At 52.0% G+C, this 26,194-nt stretch overlaps 4 protein-coding genes across 6 annotated transcripts in view; 3 read left to right on the top strand and 1 right to left on the bottom strand.

The window, feature by feature from the left end:
* Window positions 1-13,532, bottom strand: part of ARID3B (AT-rich interaction domain 3B) — a 31,291-nt gene extending 17,759 nt beyond the window's left edge. For 2 of the 3 annotated variants that reach the window (XM_052671669.1, XM_052671671.1), the window contains exons 1-4: window positions 13,395-13,532; window positions 10,503-11,170; window positions 1,094-1,165; window positions 5-77 (exon numbers count right to left, since the gene is read on the bottom strand). In XM_052671669.1, coding sequence (XP_052527629.1) covers window positions 5-77; window positions 1,094-1,165; window positions 10,503-11,081 — 724 coding nt within the window. In that variant the 5' untranslated portion in view covers window positions 11,082-11,170; window positions 13,395-13,532. Of the gene's footprint in view, window positions 1-4; window positions 78-1,093; window positions 1,166-10,502; window positions 11,171-13,316 lie in introns of all 3 variants that reach the window. The other variant, XM_052671670.1, reaches the window with a different exon arrangement.
* A 124-nt stretch (window positions 13,533-13,656) lies between these two features.
* On the top strand, window positions 13,657-15,700 carry LOC128075170 (actin, cytoplasmic type 5). Its single transcript, XM_052671672.1, has 2 exons — window positions 13,657-13,764; window positions 14,170-15,700. Exon 2 carries the CDS (start codon window positions 14,178-14,180, stop codon window positions 15,306-15,308), a length of 1,131 nt encoding a protein of 376 aa, XP_052527632.1. The 5' UTR covers window positions 13,657-13,764; window positions 14,170-14,177; the 3' UTR covers window positions 15,309-15,700.
* Window positions 15,701-16,566: 866 nt separating this feature from the next.
* UBL7 (ubiquitin like 7) lies at window positions 16,567-21,659 on the top strand. Its single transcript, XM_052671692.1, has 10 exons — window positions 16,567-17,030; window positions 17,234-17,353; window positions 17,992-18,074; window positions 18,196-18,280; window positions 18,715-18,772; window positions 19,236-19,369; window positions 19,779-19,828; window positions 20,310-20,477; window positions 20,606-20,728; window positions 21,097-21,659. The coding sequence occupies exons 1-10, from the start codon at window positions 16,847-16,849 to the stop codon at window positions 21,232-21,234; spliced, it is 1,143 nt and encodes a 380-aa protein (XP_052527652.1). The 5' UTR covers window positions 16,567-16,846; the 3' UTR covers window positions 21,235-21,659.
* Window positions 21,660-24,359: 2,700 nt separating this feature from the next.
* SEMA7A (semaphorin 7A (John Milton Hagen blood group)) overlaps window positions 24,360-26,194 on the top strand; it is a 30,033-nt gene continuing 28,198 nt past the window's right edge. Inside the window, exons 1-2 of the mRNA XM_052671687.1 lie at window positions 24,360-24,585; window positions 25,296-25,356. The gene's annotated coding sequence lies outside the window, so the exon portion shown is untranslated. The remainder of the gene's footprint in view (window positions 24,586-25,295; window positions 25,357-26,194) is intronic.

The following is a 26,194-nucleotide window of genomic DNA, read 5'->3' as shown; positions in this document are numbered from 1 at the left end:
TCACCCCTCTTCTGCATGAAGATGAAGAGGTCATCCAGGAACTCTTTCCGTTCAGGGTCACTGTCCAGTTCATAAAGCTGTTGGGGGGAAATAAAGATGGAGGCACAATCCACAAGGAGACAGATAAAGCAACAACATCAGCCTCCTCCAGCGGGTCATCTGGTGTTTGTTGTGGGGCAACCACAGGCAAGGAAGGAGAAAACATTCCTGGAACTTTCCTGGCAGGAAAAGCTCCTCTGAAATAAGCCAGAAAGCCTTAGTAATCAGCCTGGCACCACTTTGCTGCAGAAATAATTTTACCCAAGGCTTTGAAACCCAAGCTTTTGAAACCCAACTTCCCTCAGCTCCTCAGGAAGCTTATTCCACGTGAGAGGCACTGCAGGCTGGCATTACCTGCTGCTTTTTCAGAAGGGGCAGCTACGAGCATCATCTCTGCACAGAAAACCTACTGTTCTCTCTCGTGGCCTCTGAGGCCACAGGGTGACAAGCTGTGGTCAGTGTTGCTGAGAGGATATCACACAAGACAGAGGACAACGCCGTAGACAAAAACACCATTTATTTAATTCCTTCTTGTGGAGCAGATCAACAGAAGAGCAAAGATTCACTGGGGAAAAATGTATTTCAGTTTCTCTGTAAGTGCTGCTAGCTACTCGGTACTCATCTAGCCCAAAAAAGGGGCTTCGTGGGTTCATTTCCTGAGAAGCACTGTGCTTTCTCACACGCTGAGCTCTGGGAAGAAAACACACTGCTGTATTTGCAGAGCAATTAGCTGCACCCTTTCAGAAAGCCAGCTCAGTTCAAAATGAATTCCTCGAGCTGATGTGACACATTGCTGCCACATTCAGATCTATTACCACAGTGCTAATCAGGCTCCAGAAACAAAACACTCTTCCCCCAGCCAGAGAAAGCACTGACTGAGATTGGAAGTTTTAGAAGTGCAGTTATAAAGGCTGAACTCAAACTACATTCCAGTGACCAGAGGCAAACCAGCCCAGCTCTGCAGGCTTTCTGAGCAACAGGGAGGGCTCGGTAGCCACAGGTCAGGGAAGGAATTCCCCCCATCCCTCCCCCAGATGCCCACCATCACACTGACCTTGGCAAAGTCTCGTGAAATTTCTCTTCCTCGACATCCATCACCTTCATCACTCCAGGTCACACTGCCGTTCTGGGGGGAGAAAGGAACGAAAGGCTGAAAGGGCAGCTTGGGAAAGGCAGTGTGGACAACCAGAGAGCCTTCAAATGTGCATTTATGGGCATGAGCCTACATGAAGGCAGGTAAAGGCTGAGACATGGAAAGTGGCAGGTGCTTTGCCACGGACAGGCTGAACAAACTCCAAACAGAGGCACTGCTTTGGCTCTCCACATCCATCTTTTTACCCAGTGCACACCCTAAAAGCCTCTGGTGAAAGACCAGCAGTGTGTTAGCCAGCTATCCCTGCTCACACAGGGCTCTCCTGCCTTTCTATCAGCCAGGTGTCACAGAACTGCCCCCTGTCATGCTCAGAGATGCTCTTCTGGCCTCCACTTGCTTGCCTACAAAGCAAAAAGCTGAGCATGCCAAAAAGAAGCAGGGAAATAAAACAGTGGGAAGGCTTCTTCCCATCCCACACCCTTACTTCTGGAAGCCACTGAATTTGGACTTTTCACACAGAAACAGCGATCCAGCTTTGCTGGGTTTAGCTTCATTCTTCTTAGGCATCACAAGGATTACTCTAGTTAGGCTTGTTCTGCCTGGTAATTCATCATCACCCTGAAAGCACAGCCAGGGCAGGAGACCAGCAGAGGAAGGCTCAGGTGATACGGCAGGACTGAGAACGTAAGAATGATCCTGAAAGCTGGACAAGCAGCTTTAAACAATAAACTTCATATAGCATGTGCACCAAAGCCCCTCCAGGGAAGAGCATGGCCAATTCCATCCAGCAGAGTGGCTCAGCCTGTCCTCTGTCCTGATACATGCACACATCCTGAAGTGGAACAAGCCAGAGGTTCCAGCGCAAAAATGCAGGTAAATGGCACGGGAGGCCCAATATCTGAGATGCTGGGAGTCATCTGGCTGTGACACGTCCATCGAATTAGAAAGATGAATAGCTCTTGTCAAGGCCAGGCAAAGCCACATCTCCCCCTTCAAAAAACACTGCAGTGAGCTGCCCTAATGCCTGCTGATTTAGTTTGAGCCAGTAATTCCTGCTGGAAAGTCAATTATCCAGCGAGTCCCATCAACTGAAAGATATTTAATGGGGGATTATTGCCACTTCTGTTATGTCAGCTGTTTATTACAGCAGATCAATTCCCAGCCCTCTCTAGGAAGAGATCTGAGGACCGGTTTTGTTCCTGGGAGGATTCATCTGGGTGCCCCTTGCTAGCAGAGATTAAAACCATCAGGTTTTTTTGCTAATTATGGTGATACCCAGCTGCTCCTGCAACCCCACTGCCTCAACACAGACCAACAAACCCACGTAACAGAAGAAGAGACGAGCCAGCTTCTTCAGCAGGCAGCAGTCACTGCGCATCCCCAGCTTCACGGAGTCTAAGACAAAATGGTTTCAGGTGGCTGATGCTTTCTTCTCAGGCGTGGGCACACGTTCAGAGGGCAAACACACCTGTAGTGTTAAACACTAAACGGGGTGCTCCAAGAAGCCAAACTCTTGTTTGCACTGGGCCCTCAGCTCATGCTGAGAGCTTATTCCACTACATTCAGGATGGGGACAGAGAAGGGAAAGGAGCTTAAAGGAGACAATTCCCTGCCACCAGCGGGTTTGAGATTGGCAGGATTTCAGAACTGTCCACAGGACAAGACTTGAGGAGCTATTTTGCTTGCTTGCTTTGGAGAACAGGTAATTAGAATGAGCCACGAGGTGATGTGCTGATACACAAAATGCCCCCTACCTTCTGCACCCACACTGTGAGGGGCTTGAGAGCACAGACTAATGCTCAGCACAAGCTAACTAGTGAAAGGAGCTTAAAGCCAGCCAAAGCCATGCACGTTCTGCCATATGCCCAGAAAATTGCTTGAGATGGATGTCACCTGGCATGACACGGAGTGAAGCGAGGTGAGACACGGAGGACAGCATTAGCACTTCCTCTTGTGACAGCTTGAAGGCAGGTTGCTGCCCCACGTTAAGCCATCAGGAGAGATAAGGAGGCTGCTTCTCACCCAGCCTGGTATCAATCAGCGTGGAAACAACTCGGCTGCCTTCCCACCCATCCTCTCCAGCAGCCTTGGACAAATATCTCCAATTCCTCCACCTGAAGCACCGCGAAGCCCTGCTCTCACTGGGTTAAACGGGTTAAAAAAACACTTTCCCTGGTGTTGTGCTGCTTTTGTTACAGGCCAGAAATGCTTCTGCCCCTCTCCACGCATGGCTCCTGGCTGCCAAGCCCCCCACGCGGTGGCTGGGGACGTGAGGACAGGTTTCAGCAGGAGGTGGCAGAGCAGCCAAGCATTGAGCCAGCACAAAATGTCAGCTCAGCAGCCAGGGAATAAAGCTCTATTTATTCAGAAAGCGGCCTAAGCACCGACAGACTCTTTCCCAAGCCTCAGCTTGCATCTCGAGGACTCTGCACGCCGAAAGCTTTGGGTCTGCGCCAAGGTTACAGTCAAAGATCCCAAATATCAGCAGGGGTTGGGACAGAGACTCGAGCACAACCACGCGTGTCAGTCCCTCCAGAGCCACGGGAAGGGATGCAGGAGGATGCAGCATCAAACACATTTTGCACAGCAGCAACAGAGCCCAGAGGAAGCTTTAGTATCATGCTCTGTTCTGCCTAGGAAAACAAAGTTGCCCTTCGGTGAGCAGCCCTCCTCTGCAGGAGCAGCAGGAACACGAGAAATCAATATATCCTCACAAGTCATTAAAAGACCTTTGTATGAGTCAAGCAATGGTAGCAGGAAGGAAAAAACACTGCTCCCAGAGGCAGGTCGTTCTCTGGGGACAGCCCTGCCTCTCCCTGCGCTGCTTTGCGTCGAGGGAATTTGCTGATGTTTGACAAACAGCCGCTTCCATCGCAGCTGTGCCACGGCAGGCAGGATTGACCCCGAGTTTCTTGCAGGAAAGGGTGGCAGGAGCAGCCCTGGTGCCCTGAGTTGCAGGAGCAGCCTTGGTGCCCTGAGTTGCAGGAGCAGCCCTGGTGCCCTGAGCTGCAGGAGCAGCCCTGGTGCCCTGAGTTGCAGGAGCAGCCTTGGTGCCCTGAGTTGCAGGAGCAGCCCTGGTGCCCTGAGTTGCAGGAGCAGCCCTGGTGCCCTGAGTTGCAGGAGCAGCCCTGGTGCCCTGAGTTGCAGGAGCAGCCCTGGTGCCCTGAGTTGCAGGAACAGCCCTGGTGCCCTGAGTTGCAGGAGCAGCTCTGGTGCCCTGAGTTGCAGGAGCAGCCCTGGTGCCCTGAGTTGCAGGAGCAGCCCTGGTGCCCTGAGTTGCAGGAACAGCTCTGGTGCCCTGAGTTGCAGGAACAGCTCTGGTGCCCTGAGTTGCAGGAGCAGCCCTGGTGCCCTGAGTTGCAGGAGCAGCCCTGGTGCCCTGAGTTGCAGGAGCAGCCCTGGTGCCCTGAGTTGCAGGAGCAGCCCTGGTGCCCTGAGTTGCAGGAGCAGCCCTGGTGCCCTGAGTTGCAGGAACAGCCCTGGTGCTCTGAGTTGCAGGAACAGCCCTGGTGCCCTGAGTTGCAGGAACAGCCCTGGTGCTCTGAGTTGCAGGAGCAGCCCTGGTGCCCTGAGTTGCAGGAACAGCCCTGGTGCCCTGAGCTGCAGGAGCAGCCCTGGTGCTCTGAGTTGCAGGAGCAGCCCTGGTGCCCTGAGCTGCAGGAACAGCCCTGGTGCCCTGAGTTGCAGGAGCAGCCCTGGTGCCCTGAGTTGCAGGAGCAGCCCTGGTGCCCTGAGTTGCAGGAGCAGCCCTGGTGCCCTGAGCTTGCTGTCCTCACTGAGCACCCTGTACCCAGAGCCGGCTTGGGGCCACGCAGCGCTCCCAGACAAGCTGCAGCCCTCCCTTCAGAAGCAATTATATCTGCAGCTATTTTAGGATTACTCCCCAACCACCTGGAATATCTTATTAGAGGGAAGCTCAGATGTCCGGAGCAATTTTGCTTTCCAATCCCACATTCAAAAGGCAGGGTTAACCCCTTCCTCCAATGCGAGAGTGGATGAAATGAGAGCAACAAACGCTCTCCAGCTTTGCCCACTGCATTCTTTCCAGGACAAAATCCTTGAAAGCCAGCAGCCTGAGCTCCAGTCTGCAGGGCAGCTGCTTCTCAAATGGACCACCAAACACCATGCTCGATAAAAATGGAATATCAAGGCTTGTAGAACAGCTCAGCTAGCCTACCGAGGTTAATTAAACCAGAGAGAAAAAGCCTCCCGGAATGTAATAGAAAGTCATTCTGCACCTCCCTTGCTGCAGACCTGCAGTCCCAACGCTGCTTTCAGGCCAGAGACCTGCTGAAATACCCACTTAGGGGCTAGGCCAAATGTAGTGGGGCAAAAGAAAGCCCCCCTCCCTTCCCCCTGGGTTAACTGGAAGCACGGAGTCAATGAGAAGGTACAGGGGCAGCAATTTCAGGATTATCAGGGAATCCACTGAAATTCCTTTTGTGGGCAGAGTTAAGCCTTAGGAAGTGAAACAGATGCCGTTATAAAGAAAACTGTTGTACTACAAAACACTGATAAGATCAGGACTACTGCCCTGAGCTGCAAGTTCTCAAGCATGGAGAACCAGGGCGTAATTACTGTGGACATGGGCTGCCTGGTAAAGCCTGGCTGCAATTGGAACAAGCCCTCCCCACTGCTAATAACAGAGCTCAATTCAGTATCTACAGCTTCAAGAGATCGCTTTGGAAAACATTTTAGTGATTCCAGGAATGGCAGGGAGGATGGGAAGGCAGGGAAAGACAAAGAAAGAATGGAGGGAACAAATCAGCCCTTTTTATAAAGTTCCTTTTGTGCTCCCAAAACCCAGCGCTGATAGCACCACACAATTCCTTGCCAAACAGGAATTCACTTCCTCATCCGAAAGGAAAAGTCGGGCTCTTTGTGAACCATTCCTATTCACAAACACTGGGAGGAATTAACTAAAACCTAAGTGGCAAGAAGAGCTGCTCAGTGCTACGTGGCCAAGGGAAGAGAAATTCTCACTGCCACGAGACATTCTCGGGTTTGCCCTGAAGTGAGAAAACAGGAGTACAACACACTGGAACTCATCCCACCTACTGGCTCCAGTGCTAGCTGGGATATCTATAAATTGGCACTGAAAGAGACAAGCTGCAGCTATTCCTAAAGATAAATTTAGTGCCTGAATGGATCCTAAAATGAGCCAAATAGGATAGAAATGAGCTCCTTACTCTGCTGCCAGATACAGCACAGCTGCTGCCGTGCACTGCAGCCCTGATGAATGCCTCGGAACCGTCCTGTGTGATGAAGATTTGGGGCAATGCCCTGATGCCTCACGCAGGCTGTTCATCTGCTGCTGCCAAGAATGGAGAGGGCATGAGGTGCCCTTTCCCACTTACCTGTCAATTTAAGCAAGACTCTGCACCTCTTTCAAGTCTCTCCCCTCGAGTTGGCACGATCAGCAACTGACTCCTGGATTTCCACGCAGAAAGGAAACATCCCCAAACACAGCCCACCTCTCCACAAAACCAGCCCCAAAGCCCCTCACCTCAGCACCTTCAGCCCGGGCTCAGGACGAGCCCAGGAGCTGTTTCTCTACAGCACTTCAAACAGACACATGAGAGTCCTTTTCAAGGCCGGCTATAGAAAATGCATTCCCTCCTTGATTTATGCCCATGGCTCCGTTTTCATTCTGAGTACAGGAGCGTACAGGAACCTCTCATTTTGTGTGACAGCACTGGAAGTCACTTCAATCTTCAGTCACTGGCTGAAAACCTGGCTCCTGCAGTCGTTACCACAAATGGCTCCTTGGTTCTGCCCTCCCTTACGCTATTTGGAGTGACAGATACACCTCCTTTAACCACAGCCTCGCCGTGAGCTACAACAGCAGCCACTATCACAGGGATGAAGCAGCAGAACCAACCTATAAAACAACGGCAGGAGAAGCAGCAATCCACAATTTCAAAACCCATCTTCTTGAAGAACACACTTGGCTTTTAACAGCCGAGAAACCAAACGTTTCACGTTGCCTGTTATTGAAGCGGACTCCATCTGCTCCACCATAGCAAAGCAGAGCGACCCACGTCAATGAGAAATCCAGCCCTGGATATCCCAGATCGAAGAGGCAAGATGGGCACTGTCTGAGATTCAACTTTTCTCTTCCTGCACCTTCACCCCGTCTGGATTAATGAGTATCTCCTGAGCAAGACCTCGATCCGCGCAACACTTGAGGCGCATAGCTAAGGCTATGGAATCTCAGCCACTCGCTCATTCCTAGAGCCTGGAGCAAAAGCCAAGTAATTATTTTAAGCTGACTTATCTTAATAAACACCCTGACCTCTGTAAAAGTTTAGGTCAGGATTTTCAGGAGTGACCGGTGAGTTCTGCAACCCGAACGCCAGCCAACCCGACAAGAAACGTGCTGCTCAGAAAGGCAGCGCCTGGCTCTGCAGCTACTTACCTGGCTGCACCTTAGGAAGGCATGAAATATCAGCTGATGCCTGAAAACCTCGGCTTTGTTTTTACATTCCACGAAGGAATGCGGGTACTGATGTGCACGCTGTAATAGCAGCCTTGCAAAATTAGCCGTGCGAGTGCTGCACGCCAGCCCCAGGTAGAAAGGAGTTGGAGCAAGCAGCATAGAGGCAGAGGTGCTGGTCCTGCCTCCAGGGTAACCAGAGCCACTGTCAAGCAATGCGAGAGCCTGCAGGATGAGGACCCCCACCCCACCATCTGCTACAACCACCATTTGCACCCGTGGAATTAAAAGCTCATTTTTCTTCGGGGACAGACGACGTCCTTCGGAGGAGGGCTGGAGGTGGATCTGTGCAGGCTTGGAGCTGGATGAGGAGGGAGCTGAGCACACCCCCTGCTCGCCTTTCCGGGCTGCAACTCCCCGACAAGCAGCTCCACTCCCTCGCTGTTTTGTGCTGATGGGATTCCCACCGCCCCTGTGTCATAAGCTGAGCCAGCTCTTTTGTCTGCTGCCTTGTTGTACAATTATTTACTTGGCTGTCCCACAGTGAATAGAGCCTGACTTCAGCCCTCTGCTGCTTTCCACTTCTCTGCTGTTTTCACACCTTCCAGGCAGTCTCAGCCTGATGCTTTCAAGATGCACTCTTCTCCAACACATGGAGACTTTTAGGAGAACGATTCACACTTAGAAGCAGCAGCAGAAGCAACTTTCACTTCTCTGCAAGCAACAGCCATTAAGCATACCACAAACAGGGCAGGTCCAGCTGGGAGCAGCACACACTGACCGGCCATTAGCCTTCAGCCTCAGCGCAAGCTTGACAAAACAATTCAGGAATCGCTTGGAAAATGAAGTGAGGAGCACAGGCACTCCTGTGCTTTGTTTTTTCTGCCCGTGTCAACCATTTTAGCCAACGACAAAAGAAAAAGCCCGCTGTCTTCAATGTACACATCTCAAATACCAAAAAAAAAGCAACAAAAAAACACCGAAGGCAGAATGAATGGACTATCTGCAGATGGGTTCACATTTTGCCCCCCCCTGCAGCCACGGCAGCCCCCCTACCCGCTCATCCCTCCCCCGCTCTGATCCCATATACTGCAGTTAAATTTTTACTCCCTGGTATGCAGGCTCCGCTGGTGAATGCAAACAAGTTGATCTGCAATATTTACCCTACTCAAGGTGAATATACTTCAGCAGCATCATTAATGCTGCCAGCCTCAACGCAGCCCTCAGTAACATCAGTCAGGTCCGAGAGCACTTGCCTTGCTGACCCCAGCAGAAGGATGTGCTGTTATTTTAAGTTTTGCTTCCTTTGTGCACGCTGGCTTTCACATAAAGTGGCCTGAAATCAGAGCCGTGCAAGCTGCAATCCACTACCAAAACACCATTGCTTAAATGCTACAGAACTGGGCCAAAGCATCGCTATCAGCTCACGCTGCATCAGTTGTATAAGAGCAGCTTGGACAATATTGCTTTGCTGTTCCACATCTGCTAAGGGCAGATCTAGCATGCATAGAGTCATTTGTCTTCCTGAGCAGGGCAGGCAAGCTAGGAGCCAAGCCCATCCACTACAATTCTCAGGACCCTCGCAAGACGGGCGAGCAGTGCGACAAAGCACAATGACGACCTTGTCGGCACCCACCACGCCAGCAGTAAAAACAGCCACAAACCAATCCCAAGTTTATCTTTCAGCCTGATCCCCTAAAACCAGAGTCCTGCCCACCCTTCTCCGCCCAGAACCCAGAAAGAGGAAGCTTTTGTCAGCCATTACGATCCTGCAGATTCTGAGGCAGTTTCTGCAGCAACTGAGCGCCGCGCAGCCCTCATTTCCCTACAAACTCCTATTTCAGAGCAGCTCTTCAAGAAAATGTGGCAGCAGCTGGGTGCCCGCTGCACCCTGTGCACCAGGAAGGCTCAGCCAGCATGCTTTGCAGGCCCCAATGCCCCTCACCTGCCACACACAGCCATGTTGGAACCAGCAAACCAAACACAGGTTGTTTGGGGCAGCTAGGCAGGAACCTCCAGGCTGCAGCAAGCAGAGTGGGAGAAGCACCAAGGCTTGGGGAGGGCTTTAGCAGCTTCTCCTCAAAGCCCTGCCCGTGGCAGAGTAAAACAAATCTCGTGTGTGTGATCCAAACGTTTACAGCCACCAGTGAGCAGCTCCAGCCTCTGTATTTCACCGCATTTGCAAGAGGGGAATGGAAGAAAAACAGATCCCTTTTTGTCCATACAAGGTTTCTTAGCTCGGATTTGAAGCAAAACTCAGTTGTGTGCACACTCAGGCTCATGTATCTAGGAAGGAGGGTTAAATCTCATTTTTTTCCTGTGGCTCAATTTCAAATACAGGCTGCAAATGTCTCTGGAAGTCAGAGCAAGTTAAAAACACACCACACAAACACTGTATTAACTGACATACCTTTTTCCTAACAAAGAAAAGAATTATTGATCTCTTTCTTGCTACCCATAACTCAACACTAGCCAGAAATCCAGCTGAAGTCACCGCAGTCAGGTCTTACACAAAGGGGTGAAACAAAGCGTAGGTGAAATAGATTGAGAGATCATCAGGCAAATATCTGCACCAGAATAAACAGAGCACCAGTCCCATTCTGAATGGCACAGCAGCAGTGAGATAGAAGATAAATGAGAGGGAAAAAAAATCACAATCCTCCCTCCACCTGTCCACACAGGTTCTAACAGATTCAGGCTGATCTATTGTTAGCTAGAAATCTGTGTCTGTAAAGCCAGCTGAGCGCTTGAGATCTCTCTTTGTGAGAGCAAACCTGGAAGAGAACACCACAGAAGTCCACACATGCCCAGTTCTTGCCTCTTTTCTAAGGCTATTTCCAAATAGCCAGCGCTTGCAACGGGCCACCGGGCTACAGAAATGCTCAGTCTGCAGACAGCCACCCTTATTCAGAAGGAAAGAAAGTTGGCACCGACCTGTTTGAGCTGCTCATCCAATCTCCAGTTCTGGCGTCCAGACGGGGAGCCGGCATATGGCTGCTTAGTAGTGTCCTTACCCTGTTCTTCTTTGCCCTGCTGTCCCCTCTGGTGCCCTGAGGCCGGAAGAGGATTCGAGGTAGAGGCCACTCTTTGGTTGTGGTGGGCAACTTTGGGAGCGTGAAAATATTTCAGAGCAGAGCAGGATTCTTTTCCAGTCACATCAGCACCATCCTCAAGATCTCCCCCTTCCAACCCCGCTTCCTCCTCCTCCTCCTCTTCCACCTCTTCCTCGTCCTCTTCTTCCTCTTCCGGCTCCGAATTCATGCTGCTCTGATCGAAAGCCCGCGTGGCCCCAGCTGCAGGTGGGCCCCTGGCCAAGGGACCGACAGCAGAGCCGCCTGCTGCCCTGCCAGATGTGGCTGCCAGCACGGCCTGCTGCACGGCCAGCTGCTGCGTGTAGAGCAGCTGGGCTTCTCTCATCTGCCTCTGCTGTCTCTCCCTGGAATCCATCTGCAGAGGAGCCTGCTGCTTCTGCTGCTGCTTTTGCAGCTGCTCGACCACAGCTTCCAGCTTCATCCCGCAGTTTGCATGGCTGGGAAAAGAGGGGGGTGGCTTTGGCTTTATCAGGATGGGTTCAAGCCCCGACCTTGGGAGATTGGCAGAATCTGAAAGATAGACAAATATTTGTCCGTATGAATATAAAATGCTTTCATCTTTTCCCCGGGAAGAGGATAAATAGAGTGCAAAGCCAATACTCTTTCCTGTGCAGGAGACCGTGAAACAATCAGCTTCATGTTTAACAGCCTCAGGCTCCAACTTGCATTCAATTTTCAGACTGTTTAATTGTATTTTCAAGCTGAACACATTTGCTATAACCTCACTTTCGTATACCCCAAAGACAGCATCTGAAAGTGCCTCATCCCCATCCTGGGAGCCCGTTTACTGTCAGAATCCTCCCGTGCTAAGCTATTACTTTTGAAATACTGGGTTTAACTGTAGGCTTTGCTTCTTCTGAAAACACTACCTTAAAAGGAGATAACCGGGGTGATAATCTTGACCATATTTCTATTAAGAAACGTGCAAGCCCATTGCATACCACTCATCCCTAAATTCCTTTATTTCACGACTCAGCCACGTTCTCAACGCTTCTGATGTCTTAAACACTATTTTTAGCCACTGCTTTTCCCAAGGAGAGCGAGACAAGAGCGAAGGAGAGATCGCTGCAGCTTGAAACACAGCGAGGCACAGAGCAGCTCCTGCCCACAGTTACAGAGCTGCCAGTGCCCTCTGAGCCCCGCCGGTGGTTTCCCTTTGATTTTCTGAGCCAAAGGACCCCAAAGCACTCCGGGATCCCTGTTGTGAAGCAGCACCAGGCTGCTCCTGGGCAAACACCACCAAAACGCAGCCCAGGGAGCAGCGCAGCTCTGCTCTACAGCTCCCAACAAGATGACTACGCCTTTATCACCAAACACTGGGAGCAGCCCACGCCTGCAGGACCTGCTGACAAAGACGGTCTTGCTTAGCTTCTGCTTTTTTTTAATGTAAGAAGATGCTCAAGCAGATCTCCCTCGCTGCCCTTCAAGGTTCATGGGTATCAAAATACAGCCGGGTGGGAGAAACAAAGGCAGGCAAACCACAAACAAGCCAGGGAGCCTCCTGGCCACCACCTCCCCCCGCACTGTTTACAACCAGCACCACGTCAAGCCAACCCAAACCAAGCACACGAAAAAGCAACTGCTCTGCTAACATCCATTTTCAAAATGCGTGTATTTCTTCCTGAATGCAAATACCCCAGCAGATGCCTATTAAGAAGGGGAAGCTTTCAGCCTCCCTTCAGTAACTTCAAGGCTTCTCCCAGATGCTCTGAGTGATCTTCTCGTGCAAAGTGCTTCATTGTTGAAGTCCTTCTTCCCCGTGCTACCCAGCAACTTGTCATCAGCATGAAAAACCTCCCTGACGTGTCTTTTGTATCTCACTCACAACACGACAGCTTGCGAGTGCAACAACAGAGAGTGGATTAGCAGCCAGCAGCAACAACGCATTACCTGGCAGCTGAATGCAACCTCAGGTTTCTCAGGCACAATGCAGCACCTGGCCCAACCCCACGCTCGTTTCCAGCAAAGCAACCAGGCACGTGTTGCAAGAGGAACCATAAAGGGGGTGCAGCCCGGGTGCCTCACGGTAACGAGTGAGCCGATCCTGGGCGAGCAAACACAGCTCGGGTGCAGCACGCCCTGGTATGCGGCCGCCCTGCGAGTCCCCGACCTGTGACAGGTTGTAGCAAGATTTATGCAGAAACGAGGGCTCGGAACCCTGCACCAACCGCGGGAGCTGGAGTCTGGATGGGAAAACACGCCCTAAGCAAGCAGCTAAGTGACCGGGGGAAAGCGGGCAGCTTTAAGCCGAGAGGGAGACGCGGGTCTGGAAATAAATAATGGGGAGGAAGCCGGGGAGGGCTGTGGCGTGGCAGCACCGCGAGCTTTCACGCCCCATTTGCGGCTATTTGCCGACTTCCCGGCCCTCCGCGGGCCGAGGTGGGGGTGTGTGACTCTCAGGCCCCGACACGCCGCCCTTTGTGGGGGCTCGGAGCTCTTTAATCACAGCCCCTCATCAGAGGGACCTGCCCGCGGGCCGTCCCGACGGATCTCTCCCAACAAAGCTGGGGCGGCGACGACGACGAGTCCCGGGCACCCTAAACCCCAGATCCGACCCTCCCAAACCGGGACCGAGCGGCCCCACAGCCGGCTGCGAGCCACCCGGAGCCCTGCAGAGCCCAACGGCCGCTGCCCCTCACCTCCGTACCCCCCTTACCGGCCTCAGAACGGCCGTAACCGTCCTCCTCCCGCCTCAGGACATTCCCAACCTCCCGGAGAGGCTCGGGACCGTTACCTGCGTTAGGCCCCGGGCGCGGTGGCTGCCGGCCCGATTTGCGCGGCAGCCTCGGCTCTGCCTGCAGCGCAGCGCAGCTCAGCCGCTGCCCGCCCCGGGCCGCCCCGCCTCAGCCCGGCCGGAAACGGCGCGCAGGGGGGTGGTGCCCAGAAACGGAAGCGCTCGCCTCACTTCCGGGTATAGGCCCTGGAGCAGAAAGGAAGGGCGCAGCCGGAAGTAGAGAGAAAGAGGTGGGAGCGAAGGGAGAACGATAGCCAATGAGATGGCGAAGTAAGCAGCCGCTTCCGGTTCCGGGGATATAACAGAGGGAGCGCGGGGTGGGGCCAAGCATTTGCGGGTGAGGCAGCGTTGGGGTGGTGTTGTGGTGCAGGTGAGGGCTGAGGGGATGCTGGGCCTTTGCGTTGTTCTTTGTGTTTTTGCTGCTCTCTTCGCTCCTTTTCCCTTTGGCGCTGTGAGGGAGGATGCTCTGTACTCGGGTCGGCCTTTGTTCCTTCGGGTGCGGGAGGGAGGGGCTGCGTGTATGGAGGGGCTGCCTTGCATCCCTGAGGGGAGGGAGGAGGAGGAGCCGGTGGGCCTGCAGCCCTCGGCGTCCATTTCCTGGAGGAAAAGGATGTATAACTGCTAGGGCTGTGTGCTATTTCTTTTTTTTCTCATCCTTCTGGGGGTTCTTTCATGTATCATCTGTTTGTGAATTTGCAGTGCAGGGGGATGGGTGTCTGGCCCCTTGGTGGCCCATTGCTCCGTGTGATCTTTTCTTTGTCCTCTCTCTCCCCAGGCTCAGTCATGGCAGATGAGGAAATTGCTGCCCTGGTGGTGGACAATGGCTCTGGTATGTGCAAGGCAGGCTTTGCAGGGGATGATGCCCCCCGGGCTGTGTTCCCTTCCATTGTGGGACGCCCCCGGCATCAAGGTGTCATGGTGGGTATGGGGCAGAAGGACAGCTATGTGGGAGATGAAGCCCAGAGCAAGAGGGGCATCCTCACCCTGAAGTACCCTATTGAGCATGGCATTGTTACCAACTGGGATGACATGGAGAAGATCTGGCATCACACCTTCTACAACGAGTTGCGTGTTGCTCCAGAGGAGCACCCTGTCCTGCTCACTGAGGCCCCGCTGAACCCTAAAGCCAACCGGGAGAAGATGACCCAGATCATGTTTGAGACCTTCAACACTCCAGCTATGTATGTGGCCATTCAGGCTGTGCTGTCTCTTTACGCCTCTGGTCGCACCACCGGCATTGTCATGGACTCTGGGGATGGTGTCACTCACACAGTGCCCATCTACGAGGGCTACGCTCTGCCCCATGCCATCCTGCGTCTGGACTTGGCTGGCCGTGACCTGACTGACTACCTCATGAAGATCCTGACAGAGCGAGGTTATAGCTTCACCACCACGGCTGAGAGGGAAATCGTCCGTGATATCAAGGAGAAGCTGTGCTACGTTGCTCTAGACTTTGAGCAGGAGATGGCAACAGCTGCCTCATCCTCCTCCCTGGAGAAAAGCTATGAGCTGCCGGATGGGCAGGTGATCACCATTGGGAATGAGCGCTTCCGATGCCCTGAAGCCATCTTCCAACCTTCTTTCCTGGGCATGGAGTCCTGCGGCATCCACGAGACCACCTTCAACTCCATCATGAAGTGTGATGTGGACATCAGGAAGGACCTGTATGCCAACACCGTGCTGTCTGGGGGTACCACCATGTACCCTGGCATTGCTGACAGGATGCAGAAGGAGATCACAGCTCTAGCACCCAGCACCATGAAGATCAAGATCATTGCCCCACCGGAGCGCAAATATTCTGTCTGGATCGGTGGCTCCATCCTGGCCTCCCTCTCTACCTTCCAGCAAATGTGGATCAGCAAGCAGGAGTATGATGAGTCTGGCCCCTCCATCGTCCATCGCAAGTGCTTCTAGAGGGGCTGCTGGCAGTCACCTGGGGTGTCCCCACAGTGGGGCAGGCATGGGAGGAGGTGTTGCAGGCTTGTCCTTGGGAGCTCTCCCTTCAGCTTGGACCAGTATTGTTTGACTGTTACTTATTTTATGTTCTAATTTGTGGGGGTACTGAGTAGTAGCATATGGTGTGCATTTTAATGGCCTTGCTCCAGTTTGGACCAGTTCATGACTAGCTTTTTAGTGGAGAGAAATGGCAGCCTGTTGGCTGTGGTTCTGGGGCAGAAAGTAGATGAGTTGTTCACATTTCCTATGTAATGCTAACAGGATGACACTAAAGTAGGTTTGTCACCTTTAGGTTTGTCACATCTGACTCGTTTGTAGGAGAACAAATAAACTTAGGCTTAAAAGTGTAAGAGTCTTTCTTGCTTTCTTTCGGGGAGGGTATGCTTCAAGGATTGTGTGGTATGAGGGCTTAGAGTCAGTCCTGGATTCCAACTGTCTGCTTAGGAGTTTGCAACTTAACGAAACAAACTTCGGGTGACCCACTGCAAACCGTGCAGTGTCACTACGAACCGGCTGCATGCAGACCATTTTAAGCACTGTTAGGGAGAAAAACTTGACTGGTATGCAGCTCTTGCAGCCCTTCTGTACTTTCATGGTAACTTGACTTTATTTAGAACCTCTTCCTACTAGAAAAGTTAGCGTGCTGGCACAGGTTTGGTGATGAGAGGAGCCTCTCCTTTTTTGGGAGAGAGTGACAAGATGCGGCAGCAAGTATTCCCAGAGCTTGCTCAGCTTAGGGAAGGGGGTCCATCTTCCTGTAGCAAGTTTGTGCTGTCCTACTGATCTCTGCCTCGATAGGAAGAGCTGGGGGAAGGGCAGCAGCCTCTGGTTGCAGTGGTAAAAGCTCATGTGCTTGCAGTTGTTCATTCGGGAATTGAAGGAGATGCGTCTCCATGGGCTGTTGAGCTGCGGGGAGGCTCGCTAGCAGCCCAGCGCTGCCGCGAGCCCTGCAGCCTCTAGCTCTTCGCTGGGCGGCCTTCCTTTCGCCGAGCAGCGGCTACCCACCGCCACACTCCCTCCCTCCCACCACCCGTGAGTGAGCCCGCGCTGCCGCGCTCCCTCCTTTAAACCCTTAGCCGGCCGCCCATTGGCTCGTTGTGCCACCTCATCGGCAAGCCGGCCAATCGGTGGCTTTCTCTTTTCCCACACAGAGCGGACTGCATTTCCCAATGCGCACCGCGCTTGTGTTCGCATTTCCGTTTCCGGCGCGACGCCGGAAGACCGACGCAGAGGGGAGGCCTGATCGGGGGAGCCGGCCGCGTTCCGCTTCTGCTCCTGGTGAGACGTGGCGGCCGCCTCTGCGCGGCTTCAGGTGTGTGCGTGAGGGGCTGAGCGCTCGGCTGGGAGCCTGGAGAACGTCGTCGTACGCGGCTCAGGGCTCCCAGTGCGAGAGCGGGGCCTGCGGTTCTTAAGGCGGCCTGAAGGCTGTGTCACCGCGCGTTGTTTTCCTCCCTTTCCGGTTCTCCGTGGGCCTGAGGTCGGTTCTGTGACCGGAGATGGCCGTGTCTGAGTGGCACATCGCGGTGAAGCTGGCGGACCAGCCGCTGGCTCCCAAATCCATCTTACGCTTACCTGAGACGGAGCTCGGGGAGTGTCCCCTGGGCGGGTGCAGCATCTCCCACCTCAAGCAGCTGATCACCGGCAAGCTGCAGGAGTCCGTCCCGGACCCCGAGCTCATCGGTAGGTGCACAGGGTCGTGGCCAGCTCCTGCCTTCCTGTGGCTCTGCTGAGGGAGGGAGCAAACTGAAGCTTTGTGAGTCTTTGCCCTGGGGTTTTCTTGTGCTGCCGACCCAGATGCAGGCAGGGCGATATCTCCAGTCCTCACTTCTGAAGGACCACAGACCCTTCCTGGGTGTGCCGGTATGGCTTTGTCTTTTCCATAGATCTGATCTACTGTGGCCGTAAGCTGAGGGATGACCAGACGCTTGATTTTTATGGCATCCAGTCAGGCTCCACTGTCCATGTCCTGCGCAAGTCCTGGCCTGAGCCTGATCAGAAACCAGGTGGGGAGGAGTTGGTGAAGGTTACCTTGGGTGTGAGGAGCTGCTGTTCTCTGTGATGTGTTTCTAGGAGAATGGCATGGGGTTTGGAGGTGGAACTGATCTGTTTGCGCTCCACCACTCAAAGTGGTGAATGGGCATTACTTTTACCTTGCTGATGGCAGAAGTGTGGAATGAATCGTAGAATTGCTCAGGTTGGAAAAGGCATTAATGATCATCAAGCCCAACTGCAAGCTGAAAATCCCTTCTTAAGTAGCTCTGACCAATCTTAGCGTTGCTAGAGAATCAGAAGCCAAGTGTCTCATTAGTACAGCTAGAGCTTGTGGGTGTCTGAATGTAGAGTAAAAATGGCCATTTTAGAATTATTTCAGTGCATTTAATTTTATACACATATGAAATATTTATTTTTCTATGCCTGGCAGGTGGGAATGTGGCCGCAGCCCTTGGTGGGCTTGTGAAGCTGTGGTAACAGCTCTGGAACAGTTGTGATCTGTATCCTTCCTTCCCAGACAAATTGAACTCAGGAGAATTAAAGAATCACTGCTGCTATTGCAGCTGGGAAGTCCAAGGAGGGTGTAAAATGGCTTGTGAAGCTGACAGAGGGAGAGCCATGTTTTGAACTGTTGTTTTTCTTCCCTCAGAGCCAGTGGACAAGGTAGCAGCGGTACGGGAGTTCCGTGTCCTTCACACAGCCCTGCACAGCAGCCCTGCTTACAGAGATGCAGTGAGTGGGACTTTGTACATCACCTCCTTGGTGTCTTCTGTCTGACCCCCTTTTCTAAAGAAAGGCCCTTAGTGAAACCCTGCCGTGTGACGCTGCTGATGGATTCTGATTTCTCTGACAGGTGTTCAAAATGCTGGGGAACAAGGAGTCGTTGGATCAGATCATAGTTGCTACTCCTGGCCTCAGCAGTGACCCAGTCGCTTTGGGTGAGTCCAGGTGTGAGTCAGAAGGTCTGGAGAAAGCTGGATAAGGATGGCTTTAAAGTAAAACAAATATTTCAGGTTAAACACTGAACCCATTCAGAAAGCGTTCCTGACGTGGGGTGTGATTGCAGTCTCATGCAGCCATCTGGGGTGAGCTGGGTGGCAGGCTTGATCCTGCCTTAAAGTAGAGCTGTCTGCATTGAAGCACAGCCTGTGGGATCTGCTGGGAAAGCCCTGCGTCCCGGGGGTGTGGCTGTGATTTAGTCTGTCTAAGAAGGCACAAAAGGTTTCTGAGAACAATAATAGAGTATTTCTGGTGTCTTTTCATGACTCATTTCCTGAAAAACAACTGATTGGCTTTCTTTCCCATGGTTGGACTGGCTCCTGCGTGTCTTGTATCCCATCTCTTACTGGTCACGTTTCCTGGACTCTCCCAGGCGTCCTGCAGGACAAAGATCTCTTCTCAGTGTTTGCAGACCCCAACATGTTGGACACGTAAGTTTGTGTAAGCTGACATGGTGACTAAGCAGCTCCTTTGTTGTAATCCTGTTTAGGTCACTTCCCTCTGGGTGGGGAAAAAGCGTTCTGCTGCTTTCTACCAGCACAGGTACACCAAGACAGAGATGTGGGGAAGGACTGTTCTCTGTTCTTAGCAGCAGATGCTTTGGTAAGCATCTGTTGACACAGTGGAAGCAGGCTCGTCCTCACCTCCAGATCTGGTAGCTCCCAGCAGGGAGCTGCTCTGTGAGAGCATATGGGAGATGTGTACAGTGGGGGGGCCAGCATGGGATCGAGGAGGATCCTGGTTTGTCTGGCTCTGTGAGGAGGTGTTATTGGATAGCTAAAGGCTGTATGGAGATGGTGTTGGCTCAACTAGTGGGGATAGCTCTGCCATTCCTGCTGTAACTTCCTTGGTTTCTCTATGCACACGATTTGTTCTTGCACCCTGTCTCTCCAGGTTAATACCGGCTCACCCTGCGCTCGTCAATGCCATCGTCCTCGTCCTGCACTCGGTGGCAGGCAGCACCCCGCTCCCAGCCCCAGAGGCGTCCTCCCGTGCCATGTCCTCTGGCTCCTACCGTGACATGCCGGGTACGTGCAGCCTGTGGCCATCAGACGTGGGAGGGAGCTGCAGAAATGATGTGCTGCAGGATCCGTTACGGATAAATCGGTGTTTTACTGATGCAGGGCTGAGAAACAAAAGAGGTCTGGGTACCTGAGCTTGGAACGTGCTTTGTGGTTTGACAGATCGTATTGAGAGAGGCTTGTCTGGTGCAGTTCAACCTCAGGGCCTCTCCTGGCTGTGTGTGTATCACCACTGTTGGTAGCAGATCGCTGTGGCCCCTGTTTTGCACGAGTGATGGGCCTGAACTGCCTTCCATTGACCTGCTGCAAATGAACTTATTAGTGCTGAGCTTGGCTGTGTGACCAAAGCCTCTAGTGGATTCTCATCTGCTGCCCAATTCCTGCCAGCATCTGTTGAGTCTTCTTTCTATTGCAGGTGGTTTTCTGTTTGAAGGTCTCTCTGACGATGAAGATGACTTTCACCAGGTAATTCACAGGCTGGATTGGCTGGAACAACTATTTTGGATTTGTGGTAATGGTTTTAACTTTATAGCTCTTAAAGTCTCTAAAGGTTTTCTGTATATTCTCATCAGCAGCGTGTTCTGTGGCTGACTGGGAGTTCATTAAGATGCTGTATTAATAATTGTGGTATGCTTGAGTGCTCTGCATGTTAGGATTTTGGAGTGCTGAAGTAGGGTCACAACAGAAGAAAGAAGCACAACTCAGTAGCATTTGCCATCAGAGTAAACACCTTTTGTATTCAAGCTGCTGCAGAACCAGAGTTGTGCACAAGTGATGTTGTGTTATTTCAGCAGAGGGCACTCCTCCAATTGCCAGATGGTTCTTTTTAAAGACTTGATGTTTGACTTTCAAGAACTGCAGGGAAGGGATCCCTAGCGATAAGCACACGAGCCAGGTGTTAATGGGACGTGGCCACTGACACCAGAGGTCTGTTTTGTCCACGCAGAGCACAAGATCAACACCATCCAGCAGCACTTCTGGTTCCCGCCCAGCTTCCCTTGGTTACTCTGGGGCTGCTGGACCACGACCCATCACCCAGAGTGAGCTGGCAACTGCACTGGCACTGGCCAGCACCCCAGAGAGCAGCTCCCACACACCAACCCCTGGTACCCAGGTACAGCACCAGCTGCGGGTGTCCTCCTGCCCTCTAAAGCCAGCATTTGACTGAGTGCAAGCCCTATGTGGACCCAGGTTCCTGCAGCCAGTGCTCTTCTGAGCTCTATGCAACTTGTCTCTCACTAGGGTCACTCCTCTGGGACCTCTCCTATGTCATCCAGTGTCCAGTCAGGAACACCCATCACCAATGACCTCTTCAGCCAGGCCTTGCAGCACGCCCTGCAGGCCTCAGGGCAGCCCAGTCTGCAGGTCAGTGTCTCAGCCTTTTCTTTTGAGCTCTTTATCACACTCAGCACTGCGGGGTAGAGGTGGCTCTTCCAGCTGTCAGCTGTGGCAGGATTTTAAGTTGGAAGAAGGGTCACTGGTGAAGAGCTTTATTTAGGTGGCAGGATAGACGTTTGCAGAAGGACTGGGTGGAAGTGGGAGAGATGGGTTTAGAGTATTACCAGCAAGACTTAGAACTTTCAAGACCTTTCTGCACATTTGGAATTGTGCTTGTGAGCTAGAGGGATGGGATGAACCAGCATGGTGGAGTGGGCTTTGGAGAAGGCTTTTTTTTTTTTTTACTGCTTGGACTCTCACACCTACCCTTAGCTTCTTTTGTTTCCTGTCTGTAGAGCCAGTGGCAGCCACAGCTTCAGCAACTGCGAGACATGGGCATACACGATGATGAGCTGAGTCTCCGGGCTCTGCAGGCTACTGGAGGGGACATTCAGGCTGCCTTGGAGCTCATCTTTGCTGGTGGGGCTCTCTAGCTCTGGGCAGGAGGGCCTGGACCACTGTATGGCACTGACATTCCTCGGTCTGGGACTCCAGCCCAAAGCTCTGTGGGGAATGGAGCAGCTGAGGTGGCTGCTTCTATCCATGCAGGTGGGTTGGGCACGCCTGTTTGAGAGCATGGAGCAAGCTGAGGACAGTTCCTCCAGCTCCTGTGATCTCTTTCCAGCCTTCTCCCCATTCTGACCACCATTATTGAGACCTCAGAGCTTTGTTCAGCACAGAGAAAAATGCAGCTCTTGTGTGCTGGGAAGATGCAGCACGGTTCTGCAGTCTTAGATCTGGTGATGTTCTGTACTGTTGCCTGCTGTTTCGTTCCTGCCCACCTGCCATGCCTCAGGCTATCTCCTTTTCCTCTTGTGGTCCCTCCCTGTGTTTGACTGTATTAAATGGACTGTATTCACTTGCCTGTTGTTTGGGTAGTGATCCGTGCTGCCTTAAATTCTAAATCTGCAAGGCAATGCATGCTTACTGGGTTGTGGAACCTGGGCAACGTGGTCTGCCTGTTGTAGGACTGTTATTTCAGCAGAGGGCACTCCTCTTCCAGAACAAGATGCTGGCTATGTCCATGAGCTGCCAGAAGACCGCAGCTGATCTGCCCAGTCTTCCTCCTTTAGTTAGGCCTGTAAAGAACTCATTGTGCTATAGATGCTTGCTGAGAAGGTGGCCCAAAGAGCATCACGTCTCCTTTTCAGCAACAGTGTTTCTGTATTCCGTTGTCTTGGGCAAAGCTGGTGCAGTGCTGCAAGAACAAAGGTGCAGGAGTTCATGGCCACCACAAGGTGACAGCAGAAATATGGCAGGGTCGAGGCAGGTGCTGAGGATTGCAGGGTACTGCCAGTGACTCAATGGGAGAGGCATGTTGTTTCTGACACAGTGGGGCTGGTTTGTTGGGTGGCAGCGAATATTTCTCCAAGGTGTCTTCTAATTCTGGGTGCCATGTTTGAAGTTCTCAGGAGCTGCCTACAAAGGCAATCAAACGCACGCTGTAATTAGATGGGAGCTCTGAGACAAATTGGAGACAGGGGGAGACCTGGCGTCACTCTGAATGTACCATCAAGACTGACAGAGCGTGAAGATGGGAGCTGGTTTGCCTGAAATGCCACCATGTGACACTAGGAAAGCTCAGAGCAGAAAATGTTCCCTTACCTTTAGGCTACCTGTGTTCCCCTCTAATTCCTTTCAAAGCACAACTGTTGTCTGCTGATACGATCTCAGCTATCCCACAGCAAATGCTGGATTGTTCTGGCCAGGGTGGCTTATTGACTGCTAGAGTTTAATCCTGTCTGGAGGATTACAGCTCCCAGGAGAAGAGAGACTGTTTTTATTTTTCAATATGCAGGGGATAAGATTTGATGAGTATCAGACACCCCGTGGCTCTGTTAACTTGATACACCCTTCCTGGTTACTGCCTACGTTTTGGAAACCCATTCCAGATGATGACTGTCATTTTACACATACAGAAACTGGTTACTTCATTCCCATCCCTCCTGCCTTCGTTCCTTACTTTGCTAGGAATGGGTAGCATATGCAGAGCACCCTCCCTCCCTTTTCTGCTGCAGAGACAAGCCCTGCTGTCAGCCCTCAATCCTCCCAAGGCTGAGGATTAGCTGTATCACAGATGTCGTGTTGAAGCTGGAGCTGGGAGCCACAAAGCTCCCCCAGACCTGCATAGAGTTTGCTTTGGGACTGCTTGCCTGTGCCCTGTCAAGTCTCAGCTCAGACTGGGAACAGCTTGGGGCTATCGGTGTCCCCAGATGGTCTTTCTTTTGTCTTCCCTTGCTCTAAAGATTTGATCACATTGACTCATGTGTTGTCTTAAATATTTCTTTTCCCCATTACATGGGCTATTTCTACTTCTCCCCGTGTTCTCAGAGAGCTGGTTGCTTTCCGTGGAGAGAATTTCTTTCACAAATTAAGTTACTTGGCTTAGAGTAGCACCACATCAGACACGTTCTTTGAAGCAGCTATAGCAGGGAAGAACTTGGCACTGATGTTGTTCTCGACACGATTGATGCGTGCGCTTCGCTTCCCTCATCTCGCCTGTCTTTGCCTAGAATAGACGTGTTCAGCAAGCAGGCAAATTTAGAGCTGTGGGGAAGGGGGGAGAGGCTCTGCCTGGTCCCTGCAGCGCTGCTGATGGAGGAGGAGGAAGGGAAACTTTGATGCAGGAGGCTCTTGGAGGAGACCAGCTACACAGCAGCCAGGTGAGCGCTGCCTTCCCGGCTGCTGTAATTGCCGAGCACCTCCTGCCTCCTTGCTCTGAGATGAAAGCTGTGGGGTGTGCAGGGAAAGCTCAGCCTCTTGTCTGAACCTGTCCTGGCTCTTAATAGCCACTGGTGGGGCCTGCGTTCAAAGACAGGTATCAAAAAAGAGCTGGAATAAGTGTGCAGAATGCTGGCATTCATCTCTTAGAAAGCAGTTTAGTTCAGACACTGAATTGCCAGTGGTTGGAGCACAACAAATTCTGGTTTTTTTGGGGAGCGAATTGCGACGTGCTATCTCTGGAGTCCTGCCTTAATGTCACTGCTCTGACGCCTTCCCTGCTGTACCACCTCTCATCACCACATCTGTGCTTGGGTTAGAGGTGCATCCACTTTGCTGGGGCTCAGCACGTCTGCATCCTGCTTGTGTTCCTAACCTTTGTCGCATGCTGTTCATCAGCCAAGCGTCTGTGGCCTGAGCATCATCCCGACTGTGCTGCAGGAGCAGATGGAAGGTGTTTGCTGAAAGCATTTGGCTGACCCATTAGGAAGGGTGGAGGTCAGGCCGTGGTTCCTGACGTAGGTTCTTTTCTTAGGGACTTTTTGCTTCTGACTTCAAAGAAATGCCTGCTTCGGTTCCCTCTTTGCTTCTAATGGAACTGACAAGGGGAAGCGGTAACAGTGGGAGTTTTCAGCAATAATAGTAGCAGCTGTTGGTACTCCCATGTTTTAGTAATCTTGTTATTTGTTCCGGTGCTTGGCCATCAATGCTGGAGTGTCACACACACGTGCAGGGGTTGGGATCTAAGCTCTTTACCATATGTGCCCTTCTTTGGCCCTGCTTTGGCCACCTTGATGGCTTTTCCACCACCTGCCTTGTTTCTGTTTGCCTAACACAGTCCTGAGCTGACTGTCCCTGTGGGGATCCAAGTGCTGTTGTGGGAGGATAATTTTCCAGCAGGAAGGTGAAATGGAGACAAAACAGAACCTCCCAGACTTCTGCTATCCCCCATACTGTGTGATGCCCAACTTCACCTCGTCTGCTTTCACAATGATGCTGGAGTCTTCCCACGTGTGAAGTGAACACAGCAAGATCCCTTCCAGGAGCAGAAACGTACATTTAAGGTATTCAGTGTTTCTGTGTGGACATCGTGTTGGGGTGGTTTGTTGGATCAGATATTAAACCTGCAAAGATTGGAGCTCTTCAGCTTTTCTGGCTTTAATACAACCAGCTCTGAATTCCACTCGCCCTCCCACGTGGCTCTCCCATATCTCAGAAGACATCTTGTTTCTCCCAGTCCAAACAGGCTCTGAGTGTCCACTGCTTGCACGGCTATGCTGCTAAAGGAACTCTGCTTGTGCACACATGTGCTGAGCTGGGGGAACACTGTCGTCCCTGCACCTAGATCCAGTGTGGGATGTGTGCTTTGCCCCCACAGCTCCAGTGACACGCCAGCTGTGAATGCTGCTTAGGGCAGGTTTCTCCAATGCTGCTGTGCCCAGGATGCTGCACCTCCTGCTCAACTTTCAAGGGAGGGAATGACCTTGAGCACCCAGGTGATAAGCATTCATGCTTAAACAGGAGCAGGAAATTTATCTGTCGTATCCCTGACTTTATTTATATAGGGCTTGGTAGTTTCCTGCTTGTTTTCAGCTTTGTTCTCAGGGAACACTGAGGAGCCAGGAAATACAGAATAGGCTGTAGCTTTTCTTCTTGAGTTAGCTTTGTGTTGGCTGGGTGAGCTCAGCATGGAGGGGCAGGCAGGACGTGGTGGCTGCCTCAAGCTTTGGGATTTCCTTGGCAATAACAAAATCTTGGTCTCCTTCTTTCTCAGGCAGAATTTCCAGCAAGGAAGGAAAGTTTTAGTGATGCTGGGCCTCCTGGTCAGGAATCGGGTAAGAGTCAGGGCAGGTGACAGGGCACAGCTGACCCGTGTGCCTGTGAAGAGGTGGGAGTCAAACCCTTTCTTAGCATGTTTCCTAATGTTTGCTTCCAGTTTATGACTACTAGTAGTTACATCCTGCTTTAGAAGAATGCTTGGTTTGAATAAAACTACAGTAGGCAGAATGGAAATTTCAAAGGGGAGAAGATAAACATTCCCTGATACATCCTTTGATGCCGAGACAAATGACTGAGCTATTGGTTTTGAGCTTGAAGCTTCTTGGCTCAAGTCCTTTTGAACTGAGCCTGGAAACTTATAAAGGAAAATCAAAAAACCTCCAACCAAACATCATCAAAATCCCTTAATAGGAATAATAGTAAGGTAAAATTGCTATTAGGATGAGCCAAGGCTTTCTGAGGAGTATTTCTGAGCACGGTCTTTCTAGCTGGCTTCTGGATGTTCCAGGCTGCCGGCGCATGGAATGGTTCTCCTGGAGTCATTTTGAGACCTCTCTTTCCCTCCTACTTAAATGAATGCCTTGCTGATTTAAAAGCATGATCCACCAAGTTGCACAGGGTGCATTAGCTCAGGTATTGAGTTTGAGGGAGAAGCTGGAGAGACATGGGATTCCACTCCAGGGCTGATAAAAGCATCAAATGGGCTTTGCAGGGTCGGTGCCAGAATCCCACGTCCTCCCGCAGTGGCCCCTAACAGTAGAGCAGAGTGAGTGGATAAAGATGCACGCCAGTAGATTTTTCTAGTTGATCTGAGGGTCAGGGAGGTTCAGAGCCAGAAGTGGGGTGTAAGTCGTTAACAGATCCCACCAGGCTTATTTTATTCTAGTTTGTAAA

This window comes from Tympanuchus pallidicinctus, unplaced genomic scaffold, assembly GCF_026119805.1.
Source record: "Tympanuchus pallidicinctus isolate F22 unplaced genomic scaffold, pur_lepc_1.0 scaffold12, whole genome shotgun sequence".
NCBI lineage: Eukaryota > Metazoa > Chordata > Aves > Galliformes > Phasianidae > Tympanuchus > Tympanuchus pallidicinctus.
The sequence above is the reverse complement of the archived record's forward strand: the minus strand, read 5'-3'. Positions and strand labels throughout refer to the sequence as shown.